The sequence below is a fragment of the Bos taurus genome, chromosome 21 (assembly GCF_002263795.3).
Source record: "Bos taurus isolate L1 Dominette 01449 registration number 42190680 breed Hereford chromosome 21, ARS-UCD2.0, whole genome shotgun sequence".
In the NCBI taxonomy this organism is placed as follows: domain Eukaryota; kingdom Metazoa; phylum Chordata; class Mammalia; order Artiodactyla; family Bovidae; genus Bos; species Bos taurus.
Genome location: NC_037348.1, coordinates 51,618,296 through 51,645,315, shown reverse-complemented (window position 1 = coordinate 51,645,315; position 27,020 = coordinate 51,618,296). Strand labels below are relative to the sequence as shown.

The 27,020-nt window shown below is 35.4% G+C and overlaps 1 protein-coding gene and 1 non-coding gene across 5 annotated transcripts in view; both read right to left on the bottom strand.

The window, feature by feature from the left end:
- The window catches only part of LRFN5 (leucine rich repeat and fibronectin type III domain containing 5), a 320,568-nt gene that overhangs the window by 2,956 nt on the left and 290,592 nt on the right, over positions 1 to 27,020 (bottom strand). Inside the window, exons 3-5 of one of the 4 annotated variants that reach the window (XM_005222103.5) lie at positions 12,954 to 14,358; positions 9,526 to 10,232; positions 2,546 to 2,589 (exon numbers count right to left, since the gene is read on the bottom strand). In XM_005222103.5, the coding sequence (XP_005222160.1) occupies positions 2,546 to 2,589; positions 9,526 to 10,232; positions 12,954 to 14,338 (2,136 nt within the window). In that variant the 5' untranslated portion in view covers positions 14,339 to 14,358. 4 annotated transcript variants of the gene reach the window in all.
- On the bottom strand, positions 24,834 to 24,973 carry LOC112443348 (U4 spliceosomal RNA). The gene has a single exon (XR_003031684.1). It is a non-coding gene; the product is annotated as a U4 spliceosomal RNA (small nuclear RNA).

The window sequence follows — 27,020 nt, the reverse complement described above, 5'->3', positions numbered from 1 at the left end:
CATATTCTAATGGAAATGAAATAAATCTTAAAAAAACAGTCATCTTAGCAGTTACCTCAGTGTAAAGAAGAGCACCCAAACCCCTTACGGGGCAAAACATTTCCACCCTCTCTGCTCCTTCCTACGAGAGCTTGATGCTATGTTACGGATGGTGGTATGATCAGTTTAATACTGTCACCTAGGAAACATCTTTTTAAATTAAAAAAATGTGTCAAGTTTCTTCTTTTTTTTGGCTTATATTATTGTCTGTATATTAAGGGACATTTTAATTAAGTTTAATGCAATAGGCCAATGATTGGGAAACACATTTTGCCACTGGGCAGAAAAAGACATGTATGTTAACATCCTGCAGGAAATATAAACTTAAGCTAAAATGGTATAATCTTCTTCATCCCACTAGCACCCTCCACTGCCAGCCAGAAAAAAAAAAAGAAGAAGAAGAAGAAACTACGAGCACAAGGAATCTCTGCCAGCTCTCTACCTCGTTTCATTCACAAGGTGAAGTGGCGCCGACAGTGTGAAAGGCCGTGAGAAGACTCAGAGCCCACAGGTCACAGTCTCTTCACAGGGACATTGCTGCTTGGTTGTGCTGACAGCTGCAGAAATGATAGGCCTGCTGTTGCAGGAATCATTTATCAAATACCAAGAATAGTTACACTGAGGTCATACGGTGACTTAAATCTGATAACAGAAATGTAGCAGGAAATTGGGTGGTGAGTAAATGATGTATTGCCACTAAATTTTGTTAAAACTCTTCCTTGCCTGAGGGTTTATTTTTCTTGCTAATGCTTGTAGAAAGAAAAAAAAAATACCCAAAGCATGGAAATAAAGTTGCTATGACATTATGTTTCAACAAAGGAAGACTCAGCATAAAATTTTAAAAGTAGGTGACATATCCTACATACGAAATCTAATACAAACATACATATGTACATAAGAATTTACTACATACAGAAATGACAAATCACTGAAAGATCATGCACCACAGTAGTATTTATGTCTGGGTGGTGGGTTATGACAGATTTACATTTTTTTTTAATTTTAAACTATATTTCCCAAAGTTCTCAAATTAATATTATTTTAGCACAGAGAAGTCATTATTAGAAATCTTACATACTTATCACATTGGCAAACCTTTTGCTATCTTGAGTAGCACATAAATTCCCAAGGAGATTACTTTTCTCTAAATTTGACTTCTAACACTGTGGTAAAATAAAGAAATAAACACAATGATATGTAACATGCCCCACGAAAAACGAATACTTGAGAAATTGCTTCAGTTGGTAATTGAAAGATGACCAGATTGACTTTCCTATCAAATCTTGATAGAACAGTTAGCCCCATCCTGGATCATGCTTCTCATAGAGAAACCTTGACTTTTTAAACCCTTTCTACGGATATTCTCTTTCAGAACAGCTGGGTGTCCAAAGTTGCATGATAATTCAACATTTTCAAATCAAAGATGGGGGAGAGAGGGAAGGAACAAGGGAAGAGGAAAGAGAGGAAGGAAAGAGAGGGAAGGTGGTAGAAAACTGAGGCACCTTCATGCAGGTCAGTTCAGTTCTACTAACACCAAGTACATGAAAGACACTCTGCTATTGATTGTTTCCAGCGAGCCATCTGTTTGCTTTTTTGCAGCTTAGGAATGGAATTCTAATTTCAATTAAGAAATGATGCATGAAAAACGTTTTGTTTGATTTGGGATGGAATTCTTTAGGGGAAACCCTTAAGGATAGTCCAAGTGATTGTTATCTTTTAAATAAGACATGGATCAAAAAAAGATCCTTATTTTTACTGTCAACAAATAAATCAATGAATTTTTCTATGAACCTTTAAAAACAGAGTATTTTTTTTTCCTGTGCCAAATCTTAAGCAAATGGCTGATGCATCCAGCTGTTTGAACAGATTGCTAAAATACCATTTTGCTCTGGAAACACACTTTCTGATCCAATTAAAATGCAGGAATCAAATACTCATTTGAAACTTCCAAAAAAAAGAGAAAGAAAGAAAAGAAAACCACTAAGAGTAATCGGTTGCTGACAAAAGGAATACCATGAATATTTCATGAATAGTCTTTTGCTCCATTTTATAGTGGCTACATTCATTTTAGATAACAGTGAAACACTTCTGTTCATCCACTTTCGGTGAAGCACAATATTTCATCTCAGCTTCTATTATGTGGAGGTCAAGGATATGAGTGAATATATTCCTATCAAGCTACTGTCTTCACGTTTAGAAATATTTATAAAAGTACACATGATACCATGCGTGACTACAAAAGTGACTCCAAAATTACATTGGTATTCCCTTCATTCTTACAATACGAATCAGAAGTATTCAGTTAACCAAAAATCTGTCTACATTTAGGAACTGGAAATTCATTTAACCAAACTAAACTTCAGGGTTTACCATTGAGCACTGAGTAAGTTTTAATGGAAAATGTCAACAACTTGCATAAACTAGCAAAACAAAAATTAAAAATTCATTTATAAAATAATATACCCACTTAAGTACTGAAGCATGTGACAGATAACAAGAATCTCACCTGTGTTTCCTGGACAATCTGGTCAACATTAGTCGGCAAAGCATCTGGGAATAAAATTTTCAGCGTCATAAACAATTCATTTTTTATGAAACAGACCTTATAATACTTCTCATTGAAACCTTGGTAAGATTCATCTTAAAGGTTTATCTACACTTCTTTTTTGTAATAACTCACTAGTTCTTGGGTTAATTATAATTGACTTTTATAATACTTTATAGTTCTCTATGGCTATTCCCTGATACATAATACCATAAAGGCAGAATTTTTAAAAATATTGTTCTAGTTACTAAAATGCGTAATTATCAATGGAATGCACTTTTATGTAATTATGGAATGCACTTTTCCCTGCAAGAGTTTAATGAGAAAATCAGACTTCTATTCATTTTTCTTACTCAAAGTTAACTTCAACCACATTGCTGCATATGATTAATATGGAAAGATACATCAAGGAAAACAATCCAGAGCAGGAAATGTAGTTTTATCTTATTTTATACACTATGTATAAAATAATCATTTACAATATAAACCATTATTCAATAATCCCAAAGATAATAGCATGCTTTGCCAAATACCATTTATATTTATATAAAACCATGTAGCTTTATATAGAACAGTAATGTTCTAAATGCAAACATTCTGCCTTTAAATATCCATATGCATATTCCAATTTGCTATAAATGCTTAATACCATTAAATAGCCCTGTAGAGTACACATTCTATTTATTTCCCACATGTTGCATTTTAAAGTCAATACTCTAGTTTTAAGAAGGGACAAAGTATAAGAAAAAATTAGGTGTCTGAGGAATATGTTATTCTAAGTGCTCACAGCTGACTGTGATGAGAATAGTACAACACAATCTTTTGATAAAACCTCCAGCATAAATATTCATAAAAATTTGCAATGATCTCTGGAGATTAGGTTTTACATGAAAGCAATTGTTTGTATTATACAGAAAAAATAATTAGGAAATTATATTATGGTAGAGCCCCCAGAATATATTTCATAAGCCCCTTCATGTTATTAGAATAATTATTTATTGGACACATTTTGGGCTTCCCAGGTGGCAACAGTGGTAAAGAACCCTCCTGCCAAAGCAGGAGACAAAAGAGAAGTGGGTTTGATCCCTGGGTCGGGAAGATTACTGGGAGGAGGACATGGCAACCCACTCCAGTATTCTTGCCTGAAGAATCACATGGATAGAGGAGCCTGGCAGGCTAAAGTCCACGGGGTTGCAGAGTCAGACATGACTGAAGTGACTTAGAATGCACGGACGTATTTTGGGGGCAGAATCACAATAGATGTCTAGTTCAAGTCTCAGGCAAGAATAATGTACATCCAGTTTCAAACATTACATGAAAGAGACTTCACAGCTTTCCCCTAAATGCATTTGAAGATAATTTTCTTGTTGTTTTAAAATTCATGAACTGTAACAGTCACCTATTGAAGAAGAATGAACTAGATCAACTGTATAGATGCCTATCATTCAGATGTTCAGAAAAATATATTTGTACTAGAGTTTATAATCCATTATAATCTGATAGATAGCAAGTATAGTTTGGACAGCTGTTCTGGGAGAAGTTCTCTGATAGCTGGACCACTTTAATCTTATTACATTAATTACAGTAGGACTCAGATTTACAATCTAAAAGGGTTAAGTATACGCGTGCATATACATATCTGCACACATATATATGCAAAACGTATGTAGACATATAAGCATATGTAGCATATGTATTTCACTTGATGGTAACTTTAGATTACTTAAACTTTAAAATACTGTAATTATCCTAAATTTTAACTTTGAAATAACTGAAACAAATCAGAAGACAATGGTACACTGATTATTTTGTTGTATTGAGTATTTGTAATATTTGATGAAATTGCAGATGGATTAACATTATCTTAAAGAAGTAACTTCATATTTTATTCCCAGAACTGTTAGTGTCTATGCCCCTCTTCAGATAATTCCATTTGTTTAGGATGACTTGATCCCTGTAATGTGTTTACTATTCTTTATTCTGTACTGCTACAAGAGGGATGCTTTCTGTTGCCAAAAAAAAAAAAAAAAGCAAATCTGATAAAACCAATTGTATTTGTAATCCCAGCATGTAAATTTATCTAGCACGGGAGGGAAAGAACTGAGTGATCTGAAAGACAGAGCTCTGAGACTATTACAAATTTCCAGTCACTAATTTTGGTTGTTTTCGTTTGTGTAGTTCGTGAAATTTTAAAAGTGAGATAATTTTTATCCATATATTTACCTCAGCTAACGTTTAACTCAAAAACATTATACGGTGAATTGTCATTTTTATTAATATTATCATCGTTATTATTATGTTTTATTACGAACTGAGGAGGAGGAGAAGAAAAATAATCCTTTTTCCATCTGATGCCCCTTCAATCCTTTCCCCAAACACTTCACACACACACACACAAGCATCTGCAACACTTTGGAAGTGCAAAGCCTGGACTCTTCCTGAGACTCAAGAGAAGGTTAAGCAATGGGAAGAGGGCACAGTCTTCACTTTGTCTAATATTAACGAGCTCTGCTTGATACCATTATAAAATGGGATTGGAATCCTGCCACACCAAGAAGAAAATGGACTCGTATCTGCAGTTTTCTTTGAAAAAAATGACCATTTACCTTTGCGATTCTTGTACAATAAGACGCTTTATGAATTTGAAATTTTTTAAACTATGGGGATTTTAATTATTGTTTTTAAGTTTGTTATTGTGAATAAACATAGGAGGAAATACTAAATTTTAGGAAGCAAAAGGCTATTGATGTGAATTTTGTTGTAATTTTTTATTAATGTGTTAGTTTTATAAACGAAATATTAATTTCTTTTTAGTAATACAAGCTATTAAAGTAGTTAAAATTTAGTTTGGAAGTTCTTTCTGAGGGTTTAAGGTAAAGCAGAAAACGTTGGGTTGGCCAAAAGATTCATTCAGGTGATTCCATTATATCTTAAGGGAAAAACTGAACAAACATTTTGGCCATTCCAATACTTCATGGAAAAAAGATAAGAGATTCCTGTGGACAGGTGGAAGATACTTAATTTTAAAAAATTCTTTAAATTCTTGTGGAGAAAGTATGTATCATTCAGATAGTAAAACTGTTGAGTCTATAGGTAGCTCACAACAGCTCAAAAATTTATATTCTAAAGCTTTTTTAGTGGACTGTATTAGCAAAGCAGCTAAAATCAAGTGCCTAAAAGCATAAAAAAGCTTACTGTGACCTCAACTATTCAAAAATGTATAAAATACACTGTCTTCAGCAAAGGTGTTACTATATCTAATTTAAAATTATCATATTTAATGCACCTCTGTGTAAATCTATTTGCAAGCTAAAAGTAAATGATATTCATCAAACCAAAGTTTGTTTCTTTTTAGGATTTTGAAGTTGCTTTGAATGTTGTATACTTTTTTCAATAAAGGCCTATTTTAACAGTGGTTTGACATTTTCAAATTGGAGGACAATTATCCAAAACAAAAAGCAACACAGGAATACATAAAATTTAAGAAATGTTTAGAGTAAATATCTGTAAATATATTATTTGTCAGTTTGTTCGTGAACAAGCTGAAACCATAGCATAAAATGGCTAAAAATTAAAGAAAAATAATTAAGAACAGAGAAGCAAAAACAACATATACAACCTATACACAGTCAGCAATGACAAACACCAAAACCATATGCTATGGATCACATATACGAAGTTGGTTAAATAAGGAATGTAAGAAATGACACAAAGAAAAACAAGAGGGACAGAATTTCTTGCTTATAGTAGTATATTATCTGGATCACAAATTATTATGCTAATTAATTAAAATTCTGAATACTGAGCCTTCTTCCCTGGCTCCATTCACTTACTAATTCATCTATCCATTTGCTCATTCATTCATCTGAATAACTACTGTGTTTAAGATATTATACCAGGTATCTTTAATCACCCCCCATCCTTCCCAAGGATTTTCTTTCAGCCACTTCACACTGAAACGGCCCTGAGCAAAACATTTTCATATACTTATCAACAAAACCAAGTAACATCTGACCCTCTTGATACGCTAATTTTTGTTCACATCGTTGGTTCAAATAAAACCTTTTAAAAGACAAGAACACAGGCCTTCTTATCATTTCCAGAATAAGTGTTCAAGCATTTGGTTAATTCACCCTAAAAACAGTCTTGTAAGAGCAATAACAATTTAAATAGTTTCAATGGCTTTAGTCAAAGAGAATAAATTTCACATGGTTAGGTATTATGCCATTCTAAATGTTTATGAGAAATAAAAGATATTCAATTAAAGTTCCATTAGAAACATAAGCAGGAAAATTGATTTTTAAAAATGCAAACAACTGGAAAATAGAATATATGTTAAGTTAATTGGTATCTTGGAGTAGATACACTAAGCTGCTGCCTGTTTTGCATGATTGCAGCACCACCCTGACCACAACCTTGTTTGGGGATTCATTTCTTTAAGTCTTGAAAAATTTTTGTATATTCAGCATATTTTAAAACCACGAAGGCATAAACTAGGAAAGGTAAAAATAATATGCTTTTTGTCAATCAGCGCTTTGTGAAGAAATAAGTAATTGATGATAACTAAAATTGTTTAGTTGAAATTAGTGCATTATTACAGAATAGTGTTGAAAATACATTTCACTTTGAGTAATGCTTTGATTTTACAAAATAATTTCACACAGTGATATAATTTATTACTTACAAGAGCTGTATTCCTGACCCAGGAAGGCCAATTACATTTTAGAGGTGGGAAAGACAAACTTTAGAAAGAGAAGCAGGGCATAGAAGACATTCAGGAAACACCTAAGGTAGTGAAAAACTGTTAGACAAATTTTCTAAAGACTAACTCAGAAAGTTCTAACTGCTTTAACCTAATTCATTTTTGAATGTCATAACGATATATTATGTATAAAATGTGCCTTGGTAAAGTCAAAACACCTTCATATGTCCAGGCAGATGCATGTGACTTAAATTTTATAAATGTTTCCAGTAAGAGGAAATTAAACTAATGATGAACATTCCTCACCTGTGTTTTAAACAGTATTTCAAGTAATCTGAAATAGTTAATAAATTTATACTCTGTCCAGGGAATACTTTATATAAAGTACATATCTCATTATGTTATGGCTAAAATTATTTTGTGCGAGTTCCCATGATTCGTATTCTCAAATAAATAAATATACAAACAACAAAAAAAGCAACAATAATAATTTAAAAAACCTAAAACCCTATTTCGGAGAATGTAATGGCACTCCACTCCAGTACTCTTGCCTGGAAAATCCCATGGATGGAGGAGCCTGATAGGCTGCAGTCCATGGGGTCACTAAGAGTCGGGCACGACTGAGCGACTTCACTTTCACTTTTCACTTTCATGCATTGGAGAAGAAAATGGCAACCCACTCCAGTGTTCTGGCCTGGAGAATCCCAGGGAGCCTGGTGGGCTGCCGTCTATGGGGTCACACAGAGTTGGACACGACTGAAGCAACTTAGCAGCAGCAGCAGCAAAGCCCTATTTACTGCTCTTTAGTAAAACATCATCAGGTTACAATATAATACTGTAGAAATTTTGAAGAGTAGTTGGAGCATTTTTTCTATAGACCTTGATTTCAGTGACTGTCCAAGAATGCCATATTATTAAGGAACAATATTATTGTCTGACTAAATTAAAAATGCTTTTTTAAATGATTCCCACTAAGCTATATAATTTCTAATTAAATTTCACCATGTTTTGATTCAAATAATAAATACATTTACTCTAAGAGATAAACATTCAAATTCAGAATTACAGAGCAAAAGGGAAAAATAAAACTACTATCTAGTTAATGAACAATGACTTTATATTGCTTATAAATAGAATAAGAACTCCATTAGAAGATTTTTATTTTACTTGGTGATAAAAATAAATATACCTTTGATAAAGGCAGTTTTGTATTTTTGTCTCTCTACTTAACTTGCATTAAGAAAAATATAATGTTCATTCATTCAGCAAATGTGTACTGAATGAAAGAAAACACCTTCATACTCCCAGGCAGATCCATATGACTTAAAACTGGCCTGTGACTTAAAACTGAATTGACTTTTTTTGATAAATTAAAAATCAGTTGCATGTTCTTCTGCTTCCCACTGAAAAAACAGTGTCATGGATGAGAACATACCACAAAACCATTAAGGCACCTGAACTAAGAATGTTGTTTAGAAGGGAACTTATTTTAACACTGTCTGGGTATACTCAATTGGATATTTTATTATAAATAACATAACAACGCAGTGTTGTTCTTGAAAATATTTGCCTAAAAACAAATGCCACTGTCATTGAAAGAAAATATACAAGCTACTCATTGAAAAATATCAATCATCCATAGGCGGTAATTTGTAAGACTGGAGGAAATACAATTATTTATGCAAGACTTCTTTTTTCCTATGACAACTTTCATTTTGTGGTCTGCTACTGCAGAACCTGGAAGCCGATCCTCAATGGGGAAGGCACAGCAGTCAGCTTTTTCCCTAAACAATTTAAAATATATGACCTTCATATACATATATATGTGTATATATATACATACATATATATATATACACATATACATATGTATGAAGTAACTATACCTTATTGGGTTTATATGCCATGGCTCTATTAGCCATGAATCAGAGAGACAAGACTGGCATGTCAAATTCCAATTTCCTATGTGAGTTCTTGAAAAAAAAATTTCATTAAAAAGAAATAATAGGTTACACAGTGCTTTCCAATATCCACTCAGAATTTGAAAGAGTTGCTTTTCCACTATGCCCATCAGAATTGCTGGACTGAATTAACATCGCATTCATAGACATGCTTCTTTTAGAAAACAGTCCACAGGTGTTCGGTGAGTTAATGTAACAATTGTATTCCTTTAACTCTCCATTCAGGGAGTACCTGTGTCTTGCTCTGGCTCTCTCAGCAGGCAGAGTGAGAAACTTACTTGGCTTTGAATGTGCTCTTTTAGATGCGGGCCCCTCAGAATCGGGAGGTCGACTAGCTAACTGCAAGGCAGTTGAGTTGTTCCTGTTCACGTTTTGGGACTCAACGTTTGTGACGGCTTCACTCTGTGGTTCGGCACCTGGTTTTGTGCCAGTCTTTCTTTTCTGCTTTTGGGACACAGACGTGCTTGAAGTCCAGGTAGGAGGCAAAGCAGAGGTAGTGGTAGAGGAGTCCTGACTTGAACACGTTTCTGACGGTTGTATCACATTGTCATTGGCAACTTTACAACACTGGGCACTCTCTTCGTGCCCCACAGCTTGTTTGGACACAGACTGGGGCAGCGTCCCACTGCAGCCTTGTATTTGAGCCCCGTTTGTTTGAGAGTAGACGTTGCTGACCTTGGTAACCTTGTGTTGCCCATTATTGTTACAAACCTTATACCGGATCATTAGAATGATGATGAAAACCAGCACAGATGCTACAATGATTCCACCAATAATAATAATCATGGTGCCTCCCAGAAACTGGGACTGCATGAAATGGCACCGCACGTAATCCTGTTCCGTAGTAAACTGGATGCACCCCACGACTCTTGTGGCAGTGAGGGAAGTGATGCCATCATCATATATTGCCAAGACACACAAGTCATACATAGTTCCAGCAGCCAGGTTATTGACAAGAAAAGTTTTGCTCGTAGGAGGTATCATTCTGAGGGACAATGGAATTTGTGTTAATATTAAAAACACAACAGATATACACACACAGTCATTATGACTTCAGTTCTGTTTCATTTCAGTACTCATTAAGATAAGCACATTTATAACAGATATGAAATATGAGAAAATGATCTGATCTTATATTTACCCACTTAAAATGGCGAAAAGTCATTGTTGGATTCTGCATTATATTAATGGTTCCTGCACCATGGCTTGACAAGCTTACTAATTACATTGCTTGGCAAAGCAGAACTCCTAATAAAAGCCACTGCTAAAAAATCATTTATGACAAATTGCTTTTGAAAGGTGTGACTGTGACATTATCTGACTACTAAACAAATCCATTTAGCACTTACAACACCTCTGTGACTAAAAGCCAATTTGAAGGAAGGGAAAACACTGACAATCACATTAGAAAGCAGATTGGAAATGCAATTCAGAGTATTTATTTTCCAAATCAGTTATAAGCTACTATGGAATGGTACCCAGTAAATCTATCTTTAATAACTAAGATAATTACTAAACTTAAAGTACTTTATTCAACCCCCTCTTATATCTTCAACACTTGGGTCCCAGTATGTTTCTATTTATTAAACGAGGTTGATGAAAATGCATGAGAAATATTATTCTAGAATCATGAAAAGGGCAGAACTGTTGAACCAGAACATAAATCCCTTATCTTCCCCATTGTGGGCTTATGAAATTGTTTTCAGAACACGATTTGTAAATTTGGATACGAGTTTAGGACATCTTTGGATCCACTGTATCACAAAAGTCTTCTGTGGATCCTATTCTCCACTGCTTTTTTCCTCCTCCTTAGCAACCATATATGACTAAGATTTAATTTGGAAAAAAGGCTTGAAACTCTATTTTTTCTCTGAAAGAGTTTGAGAAATTTCAAGACTTGGCAATGGTACTCTGTTATATCTAAACAATGTGTTCTAAATGTACTGAGAAAATTTTAGGTCAGTGCATGTATTTGTTGAAATCACTACCAGTTAGTGAGTGCATGAGAAATACTAGAGAATTACTAGTGAGAGTAATTACTAGTAAAAATGAGAATTACTAGGCACTTTATATGTATTATTTCATTTTTACAAGGACAGTATGAGGCAGGCATTATCACTTCTATACATGTGACAAACATTAGGGTCAGGAATTCAAGCACTTTCCTCAGGGTCATAGAGAATTTACTTGTCATGGCAGGATTAAAATCTTAGAGCTTGGCAAACAGAAACTGACCTATTTCACAGAGCTAATGTTTAAAGTATACAGATTATTTAGCAGCTACAGGAAAGAAAGGGGTAGGAGTGTATGCTCATCTTTGACTATGGGTTAAATGATCCACAGCCTAAGTGGAAAGCTGAGTATGAAAACAGTAAACTAATTTATGCTAATATACATACATCATAGTCTATATCCCAGTATATTTATTTATTTTTTTGTTTTTTTATTTTTTATTTTTTTTTATATCCCAGTATATTTAGTGATGAGAGATACATTAGAACACATTTAGACTAATCTCTTCCTTTTAAAGATGAGAAAATTTAATTTCTCAGCCAGGTAGAACCTTGCCCAGGATTGGTCACATGGCTAGTTAGAGCAGTTTTGTTTTTTCCTACCAGCCCATGCTAATTTTTAAAAAAAATTTTCTCTCATTTCCATAAATAAGTGAAAATCAAATTACCTTCAAGAATTCATCTGGGTGTGTAAGAACTGATTTGATTTCAGAAAAGCTTGAAGGCTATATATATATATATATACACATATACATATGTGTTTTAAAGCCATAATTTTTCATCATTTCCTAGGAGTAACAGTAGTCTATAATCACGAGTGAAATTATATGAAAAGGTAAAAATGTGTATTTCCAACTGAAAATTGGACCAGATGTGACTATAAATCAATGAGGCTGAACTTCAGAAAAACATACCAGAAATTCTTTAAGCCAGATGCAAAGTCTCCACCAATGTCCTTAACCAGAGATTATCTACTGAACTCCACTGATTCACTGCTCAAAATACTTATAAATTTTCTCTTTGGAACTGTCTTAAGAACCAGTGTATATGAAGCACCACACACACACACATAACTCAACCAGTCAAAAATCAGTCTCATTATTTTATAGTTACATCCTATTTCTGACCAAAAATGGCAATACCCATCTTGATCACCCACCTTATTCACAAGACTTGGCTCCAAATGGCTTTTGCTTGTTTCCAAATTTCAAATTCACCCTCAAAAGACGAAGATTTGCCACCACTGAGGATATTCAAAATAGTATGACGAAGGTTCTAAAGATAATTCCAAAAGTGCTTTGAGCAATGGCAGCGTTATTGGGATAATGGTATAGCCTCCCAACAGGACTTCCTTGAAGGAAAGAACACTCATGTGGATGTGTAAGTTCTGGTATGTTTTTGAATTTTTAAAATAAATCAATCTTGTTCTCTGATAGTCACATCTCTTAGATGAGGGGAAGAAAGTAGGTAAGCATAATATTAAAGATAAATTTGAACTCACTGAAAATAACACCATTCAAAATATTTCCCCACATGTATTCACCTTTCATGAGCCTTACATTATATACTTAAAAATATGGAGCATTTCAACTATAACATAGAGTGGCACTGCCAATTAAAAAAATCAGCAGTATTTTATCAAGCCCTACACTAAGATGTAGGGCAAGTATAAAAATTGGCTTAATTTTTCTTACCTGTAAACAAGGGTGTCATCATAAGTACCATTGTACTGGATTTGAAACATACGTATTCCCGGGATATTTCTTTGAAAATTAAATTTAAGTAGTGCAGTAGATGATGTTGCTTCTGCCACCACAATTTTATCTTGACTCATTTTAGTATCACCGTTACTACTGCTTGCATTAGAACCTGACTTAGTAGACGTGGAGATGTCTGAAGAACCAGGATCAGGCTCGTGGATATGGTTCGTACTGTTTAGTAAGTGAGGGAGCTTAATGATATGAAGATCCACCGTTTGTGTTGCCTCCCCAGCAGGATTGGAAGCAATGCAGGTAAAAGCACCTGTATCCTTCACAGTCGTTATAAGAATATCAAGTGTTCCATTCTCATACACCAGAGATCTTGTTGCATTTGAAATAAGCTTCCCTTCAGGAGAAATCCAGTGAATTGCAGGTTCGGGGTCTCCCCTGGCTTTGCACCTCAGGGTTGCCCTTTGACCCTCCAGGACTCTCATCTCGTGGGTATGCCGAGTAATGAGAGGAGGCTCACACAAAAACTCTTCCTCAGGAATGGACCAAAAATAGCGGCCAGTTAAAAGTGCTGGAGAAGCACAGGTCTCCAGGTCATCTTCTCTGGATAGACGTCTCAACCACAGCAGTTCGCAATTGCAATGCAAAGGGTTTCCGCCAAAACTTAATGCAAAAGTAGATGGGCTTATGATTCCTGAGGTTGCTAGGACCTGAGCTCTCTGAAAGAGAGGGTCAGGCGGTAGCTTCTGCAGTTTATTTGATGTTACATCTAGCCGAGTCATCTTGTGCAAGTGGGAGAAAGTCCCCTTAGGAATGTTATCAATCATATTGTGGTCCAAACTGAGGGTGTGCAAGCTAACCATCTTCTCAACAGCATCCCATGGAATTGTTTCTAAATTATTATACGACAGATCCAGCTCTTCGAGGGCAAAGACATCATCAAATGCTGTAGAAGAAATTAAAGTCAGCTGATTGTTGTTCAGTATCAAGTGATGGAGATTGGAAAGCCCACTGAACATGTCGTTTGTAATTTTAGTCAATCTGTTGCTATTCAAATGCAATGCCCTCAGATTCCGTAAGTCAGCAAAAGCATGAGGTGTAATAAAACTTATTGTATTCCTGGACAGAGTCAGGTCCACTAAGCTGGTCATATTGGCAAAATCTTTCCTTTTAATATTTGTAACAAAATTGTCTGCCAAACGCAGTTCCACAGTTCTTCTGTCAATGTTTGGTGGCACAAATAAAAGCCCTTTCTTGGCACAAAGGGTTGCAAGATTAGGAGACAAAATCTGACAGACACAACGCTTCGGACAGATCTGAGCTTTCACTGCTATGCCAATGAAAAACAGATAAAAAAGAAATTTTTCCATTGTAGATCAGATTTAAGAGCCTGTAAGAGAAGACAGAATACAGTTTTAGCATCCAATCATCTGAATAGAGTTCATATTCCTAATTAATCTTTTTAATGCAAATTAAAATGTATTCATTTGCTTATTTAATCAAGTAAAAATACTAACTCTGTATTGTCAGTATATAGACACTAGGATAAAAATATACCACTCATGACCTCATGAGTTTTAAAATCAAATGGTGAAAATAAAAAAGTCAACAGATTATTATAATTCTATAAATTAAGTGCTGTTTTTGAAATATGCCCAGGGTACTCCATAGGTTCACAAAAAAGAGATATCCATCCCAGACTGGAGGGCAGGAGATCAGGAAAACTTCTACTAACCTCCTAAAAGACATCTTGTAAATTCAAAAGCTTAGACATATTTAGCAATGTGCAAGTATTTCAATTTATATGTCTGAGCAGAAATAATAAGAGAATATTTGTTAAACTTGTGGCAAGATATTGAAAGTAATTAATTTTTAATTAAATTTTATTCATCTTTACAAACTATCTTGAAAATAGTACAATCTTCACATCCTAACTGCAAATATAGGATCTAGTTCTCAAAAATTAAAAGGCTGCAGATTTACCATAAATGCTCTGAGCTCCTTAAATATTAGAAGGTTTATATATATGAAACATGTATAATATCACATATGAAACAAGTCGCCAGTCCAGGTTTGATGCATGATACTGGATGCTTGGGGCTGGTGCACTGGGACGACCCAGAGGGATGGTATGGGGAGGGAGGAGGGTGGAGGGTTCAGGATGGGGAACACATGTATACCTGTGGTGGATTCATTTTGATATATGGCAAAACCAATACAATATTGTAAAGTTAAAAAATAAAATAAAAAAAAATAAAAATAAAAAAAGGTTTATGTGATATAATGTGGATTTTTGATGATAATTTATAGAAAGCAGTGATCAAAATACTTGACAGTGAGTCCAAGAAGATGTCATATTCCATTTTTCTTTTCTGAAAAATCTCAGTGCACTTATATTTATCCAAATTTAATTTTTAAAAACTTGACAATTTCATTTCCAACTTGATCTTAAGTATTTGCTCTTGAAAAAAACATAAAAATAAAAATACTAACACATATGTGATTAAAATTCTCAAAAAGTATAAGCGGTTTTAAATATGAAAAGGGAAAACAGCTTCAGAAAATCACCCAATTGTTTAATTAATGAAAATATGAAATATGGAATTATTCTAGAAATGATGCACCTAGTTTTATAAACCAAATCCATTCTTATAGCTTTGATTTATTTTATGCCCATTGTATGTCATATTAAATATGGTTGCAATGAATAAGACTGTCCTTCTCCACAAGTGAAATAGTCTTACTTCTGTTTATGACAGAATAAGTAGTACTTTGTCTTTCCACAATAAACAAAATTAAAAAAAAAAAAGAAACTGTACCAAAATATATAAAACTAGTTTTCAGACATTGGAAGAAAGGAAGCAGAGAACTGTGATCCTTGAAAAAAGGGGGAAAAAAATGAACCTTATCATTGAGCCCTAGAGACACTTTCCAAACCATAGCACAAGGAGGGAAATCAAGGCAAAACATGAACAGTCTTCATCAATTGAACAGGACTGAGCTTGCAGTGCAGAGATCTCAGGTGGCCTGACTTTACGGGGCAAAGTACCAGAAATGAGAGGGTGATCAAACAAAGAACTCCAATAATCTCTGTAAGTAGAGACAGGGCAATACATATTAACCATATTGAAACACTATGGGGAAAAAAGCGAACAAAAATTCAGTGACTTGTGGAAAAATATTTTAAAAAGTGAAGCATACATATAATCGGAGTATCAGACGAAAGCTGTAAGGTAGAAATATATTTGGAGAAATAAAGGCAATTGTTCCCAAACATGTGATTATAAAACAACCCCCAAACCCAAGCTTAAAACAAGAAAAACCTACCAAGACATATCACAATCAAACTGCAGATAATCAAAGAGAAAGGAGAAATAATTTTAAAAACCATCACAGAAATAGGACACATTATAAATAAGAACAAGATAGAAATAAAGTCTTACTCCTCATTGACTTCTCTTTGGAAACAAAGCAAGATGGAAGACAATGAGAAATCTCTTTAAAGAGCTGCCAGAAAGAAAGGCCTGCCAGACTGGGTGGTGATTTATATATTCATAAATAATGAAGCAAAACAAAAACATTTCAAGAGAAACAAACTGAAAATGTCATTATTAGAAGAACTGCAGTCTAAGAAAATATAAAGGACATTCTCTTCAGGCTGAAGGAAAATTATATCAGACGAAATCTTGAATCCTTATAAGATGTATGAAAAGCAACCGAAATGGTTTATCTGTGGGTAGGTATAAAATATTTCATTATGTTTTACTATGCTTATAAATAGTAATCTGGTGTGGATATAAGTTACAAAAAACATTCACACTAATAATTATGCTGGATAAGCTACAAATTATATATTTAAAAAAAAAAAACATCATAATGCTGAGGATACAAAAATAAACTTAACAGCACTATATTCCAGATAGTGATAGTCCTTGATGAAAGGGAGAGATCCAGAGATGTCCCTTTTCTTTCCCCATCCACAGAAAAGTAATGGGAGAATCCATCAGCCATAAATTGAGGTGAGGCTAAACCAGTTTAACTTTTAACAAACTTAAAAAAAAAAAAAAAAAAAACACTTGATTGTGTTAGGGCAGTATTAGGTTTACAACAAAATTGAGAGAAAGGTTCAGAGGTTTCCCATATACTAACTGCTCCCACACATGGAGAGCCTCCCATATAATCAACAACCCTTACCGAAGTGGTACATGCGTTACAACAGATCAATCTACGTTGGCACACCACAGTCACCTAAAGGTCATAGTTTACATTAGGGTTCATTCTTGGCGCTCTATGTTCTATGGGTTTGGATAAATATATAATGACATATACCCATCATTTTGGAATCACACAGAATATTCTCATTGCCCTAAAAATCTTCTCAGCTCTGTCTATTCATCTCTCCCTACCCAATCCTGGAAATCACTGATCTTTATACTGTTTCCATAGTACTGCCTCTTCAAGAATGTAATAGAGCTGGAATCATACAACATGTAGCTTTTTCAGACTGACTTCTTTTATTTAAGGATTTTAAGATTCCTCCATGTCTCTTCAATGCTTCACAGCTCATTTCCTTTTGGCGCTGAATAATATTCCACTGTCTGGGATGCACCACGGTTTATCAGCTCACTTACTGAAGAACATCTTGGTTGCTCCCAAGTTTTGACAATTATGAATAAAGGTGCAATATACATCCATGTACAGGCTTTTGTGTGGACATATATTTGTTACTCCTTTGGGTGAATACCAAGGAATGCAACTGCTGAACTGCATGGTCAGAACATATTTTATTTTATTAAAAAAAAAAAAATCAAAATGGCTGAACCATAATTCCCAGCAGTGATGCGTGAGAATTCCTATTGTATTTCTTCTTTTTCAGCACTTGGTGTCAAGTTACAGATTTTGGTCATTCTAAAGGGTGTATAGTGGAATCTCATTGTTTTACTTTGCATTTCCCTAGAGACATACGATGTGGGATATCTCTTCATATTTTATTTGTAATGGACCATAGCCTTGTCTGACTCAATGAAACTACGAGCCATGCCATGTAGGGCCATCCAAGACGACAGGTCACAGCAGAGAGTTCTGACAAAACGTGGTCCACTGGAGAAGGGAATGGAAAACCTCTTCAGTGTTCTCGCCTTGAGAACCCCATGAAAAGTATGAAAAGGCAAAAAATAAGACACTGAAAGATGAACTCCCCAGGTCAGTAGGTGCCCCATATTCTACTGGAGATGAGTGGAGAAATAACTCCAAAAAGAATGAAGACACAGAGCCAAAACAAAAACAACACTCAATTGTGGATGTGACTGGTGATGGAAGTAAGGTCCAATGCTGTAAAAAGCAATATTGCATGGGAACCTGGAATGTTAGGTCCATGAATCAAGGCAAATTGGAAGTGGTCAAACAGGAGAAGGCAAGAGTGAACATCAACATTTTATGAATCAGCGAACTAAAATGGACTGGAATGGGTGAATTTAACTCAGAAGACCATCATATCTACTACCATGGGCAAGAATCCCTTAGAAGAAATGGAGTAGCCATCATAGTCAAAAAAAGAGTCTGAAATGCAGTACTTGGATGCAATCTCAAAATGACAGAATGATCTCTTTTCGTTTCCAAGGCAAATTATTCAATATCACAGTAATCCAAGTCTCTGCCCCAACCAGTAAGGCTGAAGAAGCTGAAGGTGAACAGTTCTATGAAGACCTACAAGATCTTCTAGAACTAACACCCAAAGAAGATGTCTTTTTCATTACAAGGGACTGGAATGCAAAAGTAGAAAGTCAAGAAACACCTGGAGTAACAGGCAAATTTGGCTTGGAGTACAGAATGAAGCAGAGCAAAGGCTAATAGAGTTTTGCCAAGAGAATACACTGGTCATAGCAAACACCTTCTTCCAACAACACAAGAGAAGACTACACATGGACATCAACAGATGGTCAACACCGAAATCAGATTGATTATATTCTTTGCAGCCAAAGATGGAGAAGCTCTATAAGGTCAGCAAAAACAAGATCAGAAGCTGACTGTGGCTCAGATCACGAACTCCTTATTGCCAAATTCAGACTGAAATTGAAGAAAGTAGGGAAAACCACTAGACCATTCAGGTATGACCTAAATCAAATCCCTTGCGATTATACAGTGGAAGTGAGAAACAGATTTAAAGGACTAGATCTGATAGACAGAGTGCCTGAAGAACTATGGATGGGGGTTCGTGACATTGTACAGGAGACAGGGATCAAGAATATCCCCAAGAAACAGAAATGCAAAAAAGCAAATGGCTGTCTGAGGAGGCCTTACAAATAGCTGTGAAAAGAAGAGAAGCAAAAAGCAAAGGAGAAAAGGAAAGATATAAACATCTGAATGCAGAGTTCCAAAGAATAGCAAGGAGAGATAAGAAAGCCTTCCTCAGTGATCAATGCAAAGAAATAGAGGAAAACAACAGAATGGGAAAGACTAGAGATCTCTTCAAGAAAATTAGAGACACCAAGGGGACATTTCATGCAAAGATGGGCTCGATAAAGGACAGAAATGGTATGGACCTAACAGAAGCAGAAGATATTAAGAAGAGGTGGCAAGAATACACAGAAGATCTGTACAAAAAAATTCTTCACGACCCAGATAATCACAATGGTGTGATCATTCACGTAGAGCCAGACAACCTGGAATGTGAAGTCAGGGCCTTAGGAAGCATTACTACAGACAAAGCTAGTGGAGGTGATGGAATTTGAGTTGAGCTATTCCAAATCCTAAAGATGATGCTGTGAAAGTGCTGCACTCAATATGCCAGCAAATTTGGAAAAATCAGCAGTTATCCAAACAGGACTGGAAAAGGTCAGTTTTCATTCCAAAACCAAAGAAAGGCAATGCTGAAGAATGCTCAGACTACTGCACAATTGCACTCATCTCATACGCTAGTAAAGTAATACTCAAAATTCTCCAAGCCAGGCTTCAGCAATATGTGAATCATGAACTTCCAGATGTTAAAGCTGGTTTTAGAAAAGGCAGAGAAACCAGAGATCAAATTGCCAACATCTGCTGGATCATCAAAAAAACAATAGAGTTCCAGAAAAACATCTATTTCTGCTTTATTGACTATGCCAAAGCCTTTGACTGTGTGGATCACAATAAACTGTGGAAAATTCTGAAAGAGATGGGAATACCAGACCACTTGACCTGCCTCTTCAGAAATCTGTATGCAGGTCAGGAAGCAACAGTTAGAACTGAACATGGAACAACAGACTGGTTCCAAATAGGAAAAGGAGTATGTCAAGGCTGTATATTGTCACCCCGCTTATTTAACTTATATGCAGAGTACATCATGAGAAACGCTGGGCTGGATGAAGCACAAGCTGGAATCAAGATTGCTGGGAGAAATATCAATAACCTCAGATATGCAGATGACACCATCCTGTGCCAGAAAGTGAAGAACTAAAGAGCTTCTTGATGAAAGTGAAAGAGGAGAGTGAAAAAGTTGACTTAAAGGTCAACATTCAGAAAACTAAGAACATGGCATCTGGTCCCACCACTTCATGGCAAATAGATGGGGAAACAGTGGAAAGAGTGGCATACATTTTTTTTTGGCAGGGCTCCAAAATCACTGCAGATGGTGACTGCCACTTTGAGATTAAAAGAGGCTTCCTCTTTAGAAGAAAATTTATGAGCAACCTAGACAGCATATTAAAATGAAGAGATATTACTTTTCCAACAATAGTCTAACTAGTCAAGGTTATGGTTTTTCCAGTAGTCATGTATGTATGTGAGAGTTGGACTACAAAGAAAGCTAAACACCGAAAAATTGATGCTTTTGAACTGTGGTGTTGGAGAACTCTTTAGCATCCCTTTGACTGCAAGGAGATTCAACCAGTCCATCCTAAAGGAGATAAGTCCTTAGTGTTCATTGGAAGGACTGATGTTGAAGCTGAAACTCCACACTTTGGCCAACTGATGGGAAGAACTGACTCATTTGAAAAGACCCTGATTTTGGGAAAGATTGAATGTGGGAGGAGAAGGGTACAACAGAGGATGAGATGGTTGGAGGGCATCACCAACTCAATGGACATGAGTTTGGGTGAACTCCAGGAGCTGGTGATGGACAGGGAGGTCTGGAGTACTGCAGTCCATGGGGTCGTAAAGAGTCAGACATGACTGAGGGACTGAACTGAAGTGATATCTTTTCTTTGGTGAGGTATCTCTTAAAGTCTGGCCTGTTTTTAATCATTTTTTATTATTGAGTTTTAAGAGTTTCTTTGTACATTTTTGATAACAGTCTTTAACAGATTTGTCTTTTGCAAATACCTTGTATGTGAAAAGGCACCACCATATACAAGGTCATCTAGGTTTCCTCGCGTGTTATCTTCTAGGAGTTTTATACTAGTGTGTCACATGCTCTGCAATTTAGCCGAGCCTGCAGTTTGTTACTGTGTTACTGTCGTTCAGTTCACCATAGCTTCTAATGTTCTGAGAGCATGGTTGGGAATTTCCTATTCAGTAAGACATGAATCTTAGCACTAGCATGGTTTTGGAGACCTGCCTCTTTTGCACAGATGAGCTTTCTGATTTCCAAACTTTTGGAGAGCTCATCCTGCTTTATGGCTGCTTCCAGCTTTTTGGTGACCAAGGAGATCTCCTTGATCTTTATTCTCACCCCTAGACTTCTCTGCTTTGGGTTGTAAGTGAGCTGTTCTTCAAGCCTGTGGTTGAAAGTCAGACATATCTGTATGGGAGGAGAGGGATTGATCTTTCCTTTCTCTTTCGTTCCTTTTTCTCTCCTTTCTCTCCCTTTCTCTCTCTCTCTCTCTCTCTCGGTTTTTAGATCTAAAACCAGAGTGATTTTTAGTTTCTGTTCTTTAGCTTCTTATTAATCCTTCCAGACCTGAAAGTCTTTGTCGCCTAGAGGATTCATTTCAATCTTCCTTTCCTTCCCTAATTCTTCCTCAATATTTTCCTTATCTGAAAATATAATCTACTGAGGGAAATTGTCTCATAAAGACAGAGGGCAAAATGCTGGTTACCAAGGGCTGAGGCGTGGAGGAATTGAGGAGATGTTGTTTAAGGGGTATAGACCTGCAGCTAGTAGATAAATAATTCCTAAATATCTATGCACAATATAGTGATTGCAGACAACAACACTGTATTATAAACGACAAAGTCACTAAGAGACTATAACTTAATTACTCCCACTGAAAAAAAGAAGTGAGAAGCACATGCATGATAGGGGTGTTAGCTAACACTACATTGGCAATCATATTGTTGTATATAAATGTATCAAGTCAACACATTTACACCTTAAACTTACACAGTGGTATATGACAGTTATATCTCATTTAAAAAATATTTTGAAGTCCTAGCCTCAAGTACTTGTGAATGAATATAAGTGAACCCATATGGTTCAAACCCTTGTTGTTCAAGGGTCAACTGTATATGTGCATTTAGAATAGGAAAAACTAATATATAGTAATAGAAATCAATTCTATTGATTGTCGTTGTCTAGTTGGAGGACAGTAGATTGACTGGGAAAGAGTACAAGAAAATCGGGGGCAGGGTCATGGAAATATTCTATATCTTATTTGTGACATTCATAAGAATTCATTGGCCATACATTTAAAATGGGTGCATTTTCTTTATGTCACGTTTTCCTCACCACAGTTGGTTAAACCTAAAAGAGGAAATACAAGTTTTCTATTATGTTTCCAAACATTGATTTAAAGGAAGAAGAATTTATAAAATGACAAATCATTGGTAGTTAATCAAAATTTAGTCGTATTTTAGAAATACACATTTCCTTAGGTCTGTCGTATATCTTCAAAGATGTGATTATATTTCAACTAAAATTGTGCACCTTATTTCACAATCTGATTTACTTCATCAGGCAACATATTTACTGCCTGATACAATATCATCTCACTGCTGATACAATGAATGGCAAAGTAACAATATATTTAGAATAAAATGTGCACCACTTTCTTAATTCTGTGTTTATTTTTTGTTGAAGTGAGACCTGTAATGACAGAAGCATATGAATTGTGATCAATTAGCTTTTCCATGTATCTTAGGACAGGGTGAAAATTTCTAACTTTATAAAAAGATAGGAGATAGGGATCACATAAAGAAACAGAGCTTTCATTTCCTACAAATTCAAATTAAAAGAAATTAAAAGATGCTTGCTCCTTGGAAGAAAAGCCATGACAAACCTAGACAGCATATTAAAAAGGCAGAGACATTACTTTGCCGACAAAGATCCATATGAGTCAAAGCTATGGTTTTTCCAGTAGTCATGTATGGATGTGAGGTTTGGACCATAAAGTCGGCTGAGCGCTGAAGAATTGATGCTTTTGAACAGTGGTGTTGGAGTAGACTCTTGAAGAGTCCCTTGGACTGCAAGGAAATAAAACCAGTTGATACAGGAAATCAACCCTGAATATTCACTGGAAGGACTGAAGCTGAAGTTCCAAATACTTTGGCTACCTGATGCGAACAGCTGACTCACTGGAAGATATTCTGATGCTGAGAAAGACTGAAGGCAGGAGGAGAAGGGGACGACAGAGGGTGAGATGGCTGGATGGCAGCACTGACTCAATGGACATGAGTTTGAGCAAGCTCTGGGAGATGGTGAAAGACAGGGAAGCCTGGCAGGCTGCAGTCCATGGGGTTGTAAAGAGTCAGACATGATTGAACGACTGAACAACAAGTTCAAAAATTAATCCTTGACATTTTTTAGATTAATATATTAGCACTTGAGGAAATAAATGTGACTAGAAGAGCAGAGTAGTTGCTATGCTTTGTTTTCATAACTTAAACATTTATAAAGGCCATTAAACACAGTATCCTCATTCTTTTTATTTACATATACTTCTTTTTTAGATTATTTTCCATTATAGGTTATTACAAGATACAGAGTATAGACATGATCCTCATTCTTATCTAGTTAATTGGAACTTCTAAAACAATTTGTTGCCTTTTCTAAATAGTTAAATGCAACCAACAAAGATCCTTTTAATAATATTTATTATTAATAATAACATTATTAATAATAATAACCCTTTAATAATATTATTTGAGTAGGGCTGTAACTCAGTAAATAGTCATACAATATAGCTCTTTAGATAAAATTTACATGTCTCTATATTATATGTTCTTTGAAGCTAGTTCCTCTGGGACACAAAAGTGACACATTTACAAAGAAGTGTCTATCACCTACAAACTGGAAAATCACTTTCCAGTACTGCACCCTTCTTCCAGCCCATGGCTACTACCTAACATATGCTCAAGAGAATCAGTATTTATTTGGCAACTAGAACAGGATATAAAAGAGAATTTAGATCTTACAACCAACTGAGAATATAATCTATTCTCTGCAGAAACCAATATGGCACCAATTTATATGTTGAGTTAAAGGAAAGCTCCCCGGCTCCTCAGGAGCTGCCTTGCTATCATTCAGTAGAGCTCTACCAATTTAATTAGTGTCCCTTTGCTCAGGTTAATGCCTGCGAACAGGTGCTGATGCCTGCTGACACTGATGAGTTGTTTTAGGATGTGTCAGAATGGTTCCTTTATGGCAAAGGACATTTCACAATACAGTTTAGATAATGAATTTGAAAGTTGTTTCAAACAGTTTAAGTTTCACCCTAATTTTTATTCTATTAATAGAAGGACTACCAATGATAACGTTTATAGCAAAACATGTACTCAGGATATTGCAATTAAACCTGCTAAATTCAGGCCTCAAAATAAGACATATATAGCCTAGAACAATCATCCTTTGATCTTTGATTATAAAGTGGCTACTAAAATTCCTAAGCACATTGAACATAATAAATTTTGAAGATTCGCTCATACATTCATTCATTCATTTTTTTTATTCAGTTTCTGTGGAGACTATCAAAAATTGCTAATGCCAACTATATTTCAAGTCGTCACGGGGGGTACTGGGAAAAGTTTTCAATTAGTAATAATCATGCCTCGGATAAACATCATTGGCTATGATACTGCCACTGTGCAAAGCTCATTCATTCATTTTTAAAATTAATTTCAGCAAGACTTATTTAGCTTCTGCACCGTGTACAAGGTGTTTTGCTAGAATCTATCAAGCTTAGAAGGCTGGGATCTGATTAGACAAACACATTCACAATTAGTATAATAAAAGGCATGGTGAAAAATTCTAACTCATCATACATTTTGATACTTACATTTACACAATTCTAAAGGGTCTGCCAGTTAATACAGCATCTTGTGGTTTTTCTTCTCAACATGTACATGCATACAGGTATGCATTTTTAACTCAACATGGCATATATGTATATAAACATATATTATTTACACTAAAGAACAAGAGACCAGTTACTTAGGCAAACTAAATTTTTTAAAAATAGCTACCATTGATAGGGCACAGGTAACATTAAGGAAGTAATGGTCTTTTATTTATAGGTGAGGAAACAAGATTGAGATGCTAAGTGATAATTAAGCCGGTTTACTAAGTGGAATATTTGCCATGCTTTATCTAATTAATAGATGTGCAAATATTTCATCACTTCTCTGCTTTTAAAAATTAAGGTGAATGCTACACAGATAATGTTTTATTTCTCTTATGAAATGTTTTTAATATTAATTTTGTTAGCTTATATTAGAAAGCTAAAATATACTTGCTATGCAATGTACTTATACAAAATCTCATTTAATCCTTGCACAGCTCCATATAAAGTACTATCTTTCTTCCCGTTTTATATGATGAAATCAAATTTAAGAAATTTAAGTAATCTCCTCAAGAGATTTCTTGAGATTCTTACAGAAAGAGAGAGATTTCTTACAGAAAGTAAACAAAAAGGTAGCTTTAAGATGGAGATATATTTACTTCCAAAACCCATACTGTTTCTAGGATAAGGTGAGGTTACATATATATTACTTTTATTGTGTTTTCCTGATTATGTAGCATTTGGATATAAAGAGATTGATCCAACATTGATTCCTTACGCTCATCAAGTGACTTACTCCTTTTTTCCTGGTCTCTCTTCTTAATCAAGTTGCATCTGACAGACTACTATGGTGCTGACAGATGACTATGGTGGAGACTTAAGAGCATACTGAATGACAACCCAGATGTCACATTTAACCAGTCATTCATTTTTCTTTGGTGTGTCAAGATATAACTGAAGTTACCCAAATACTTAAATACATAAGATTCCTTTAAGAATATAAATTCCATCTCAGAAAGGAGAGTGACTTCTGTGTATCAAGAGGTCTCAGCATTCTCCCAGTGAGGTGGGTTGAGTTGTCCCTTTACTTGCCCACTTAGGAGTTTGCCTGCAGAGACTCTGTAATGTCACTGACTGTCCATGCATCCTGAAGGTCAGTACAACTGGTAACTCTGAAGGAGAATGCGTTCTCTCTTGCAGACAAGCTTGGAGAGAGACAGTGGTCTAGAACAGGCCAGTGCTAAGAGTTTGTGAAGGCTTCCAAAAGTGCTAGAACAATAGTAGTTTAGAGTTGGGCCAGCTGGCACAGATGATAAGTGGTTTCCTAAAATGAACTGATGGTAAGCACTCCTTATAGGGGTTTAGCTGTAACTGAAAACTATTTGGGAAGGGGAAGGGGGAATGTGTGTATAAAAATGCAAAATAATTTATACTGAAAACTTGCACTAATGAGTACAGTAGTGCTGCTAAGGGACAGGTATAGGTATAATTAATCTGACGGGGTAGATGGTTATTTGTTTCACAGAATAATTTGATAACCTACTATGTGTGTGAATGGTGAGTGCCCCAAGTCATGGATTTTACAGGGGCAATGAAATAAGGAATATATACCCAGGAGTGGAATTTCTGGTTCATATGGTAGCTCTATTTTTTTTTTTTTTTGAGAACCTCCATGCTATTTCTCACAGTGGTAGCACCAATTTACATTCCCACTAACAGTGTAGGAGGGTTCCCTTTTATCCACATCCTCACTAATTTTTGTTATTTGTGTTCTGTTTGGTGATAGTCATACTGACCAGTGTGCGGTGATATCTCACTGTTGCTCTGATTTGCATTTTTCTGATAATTAATGATGTTGAGT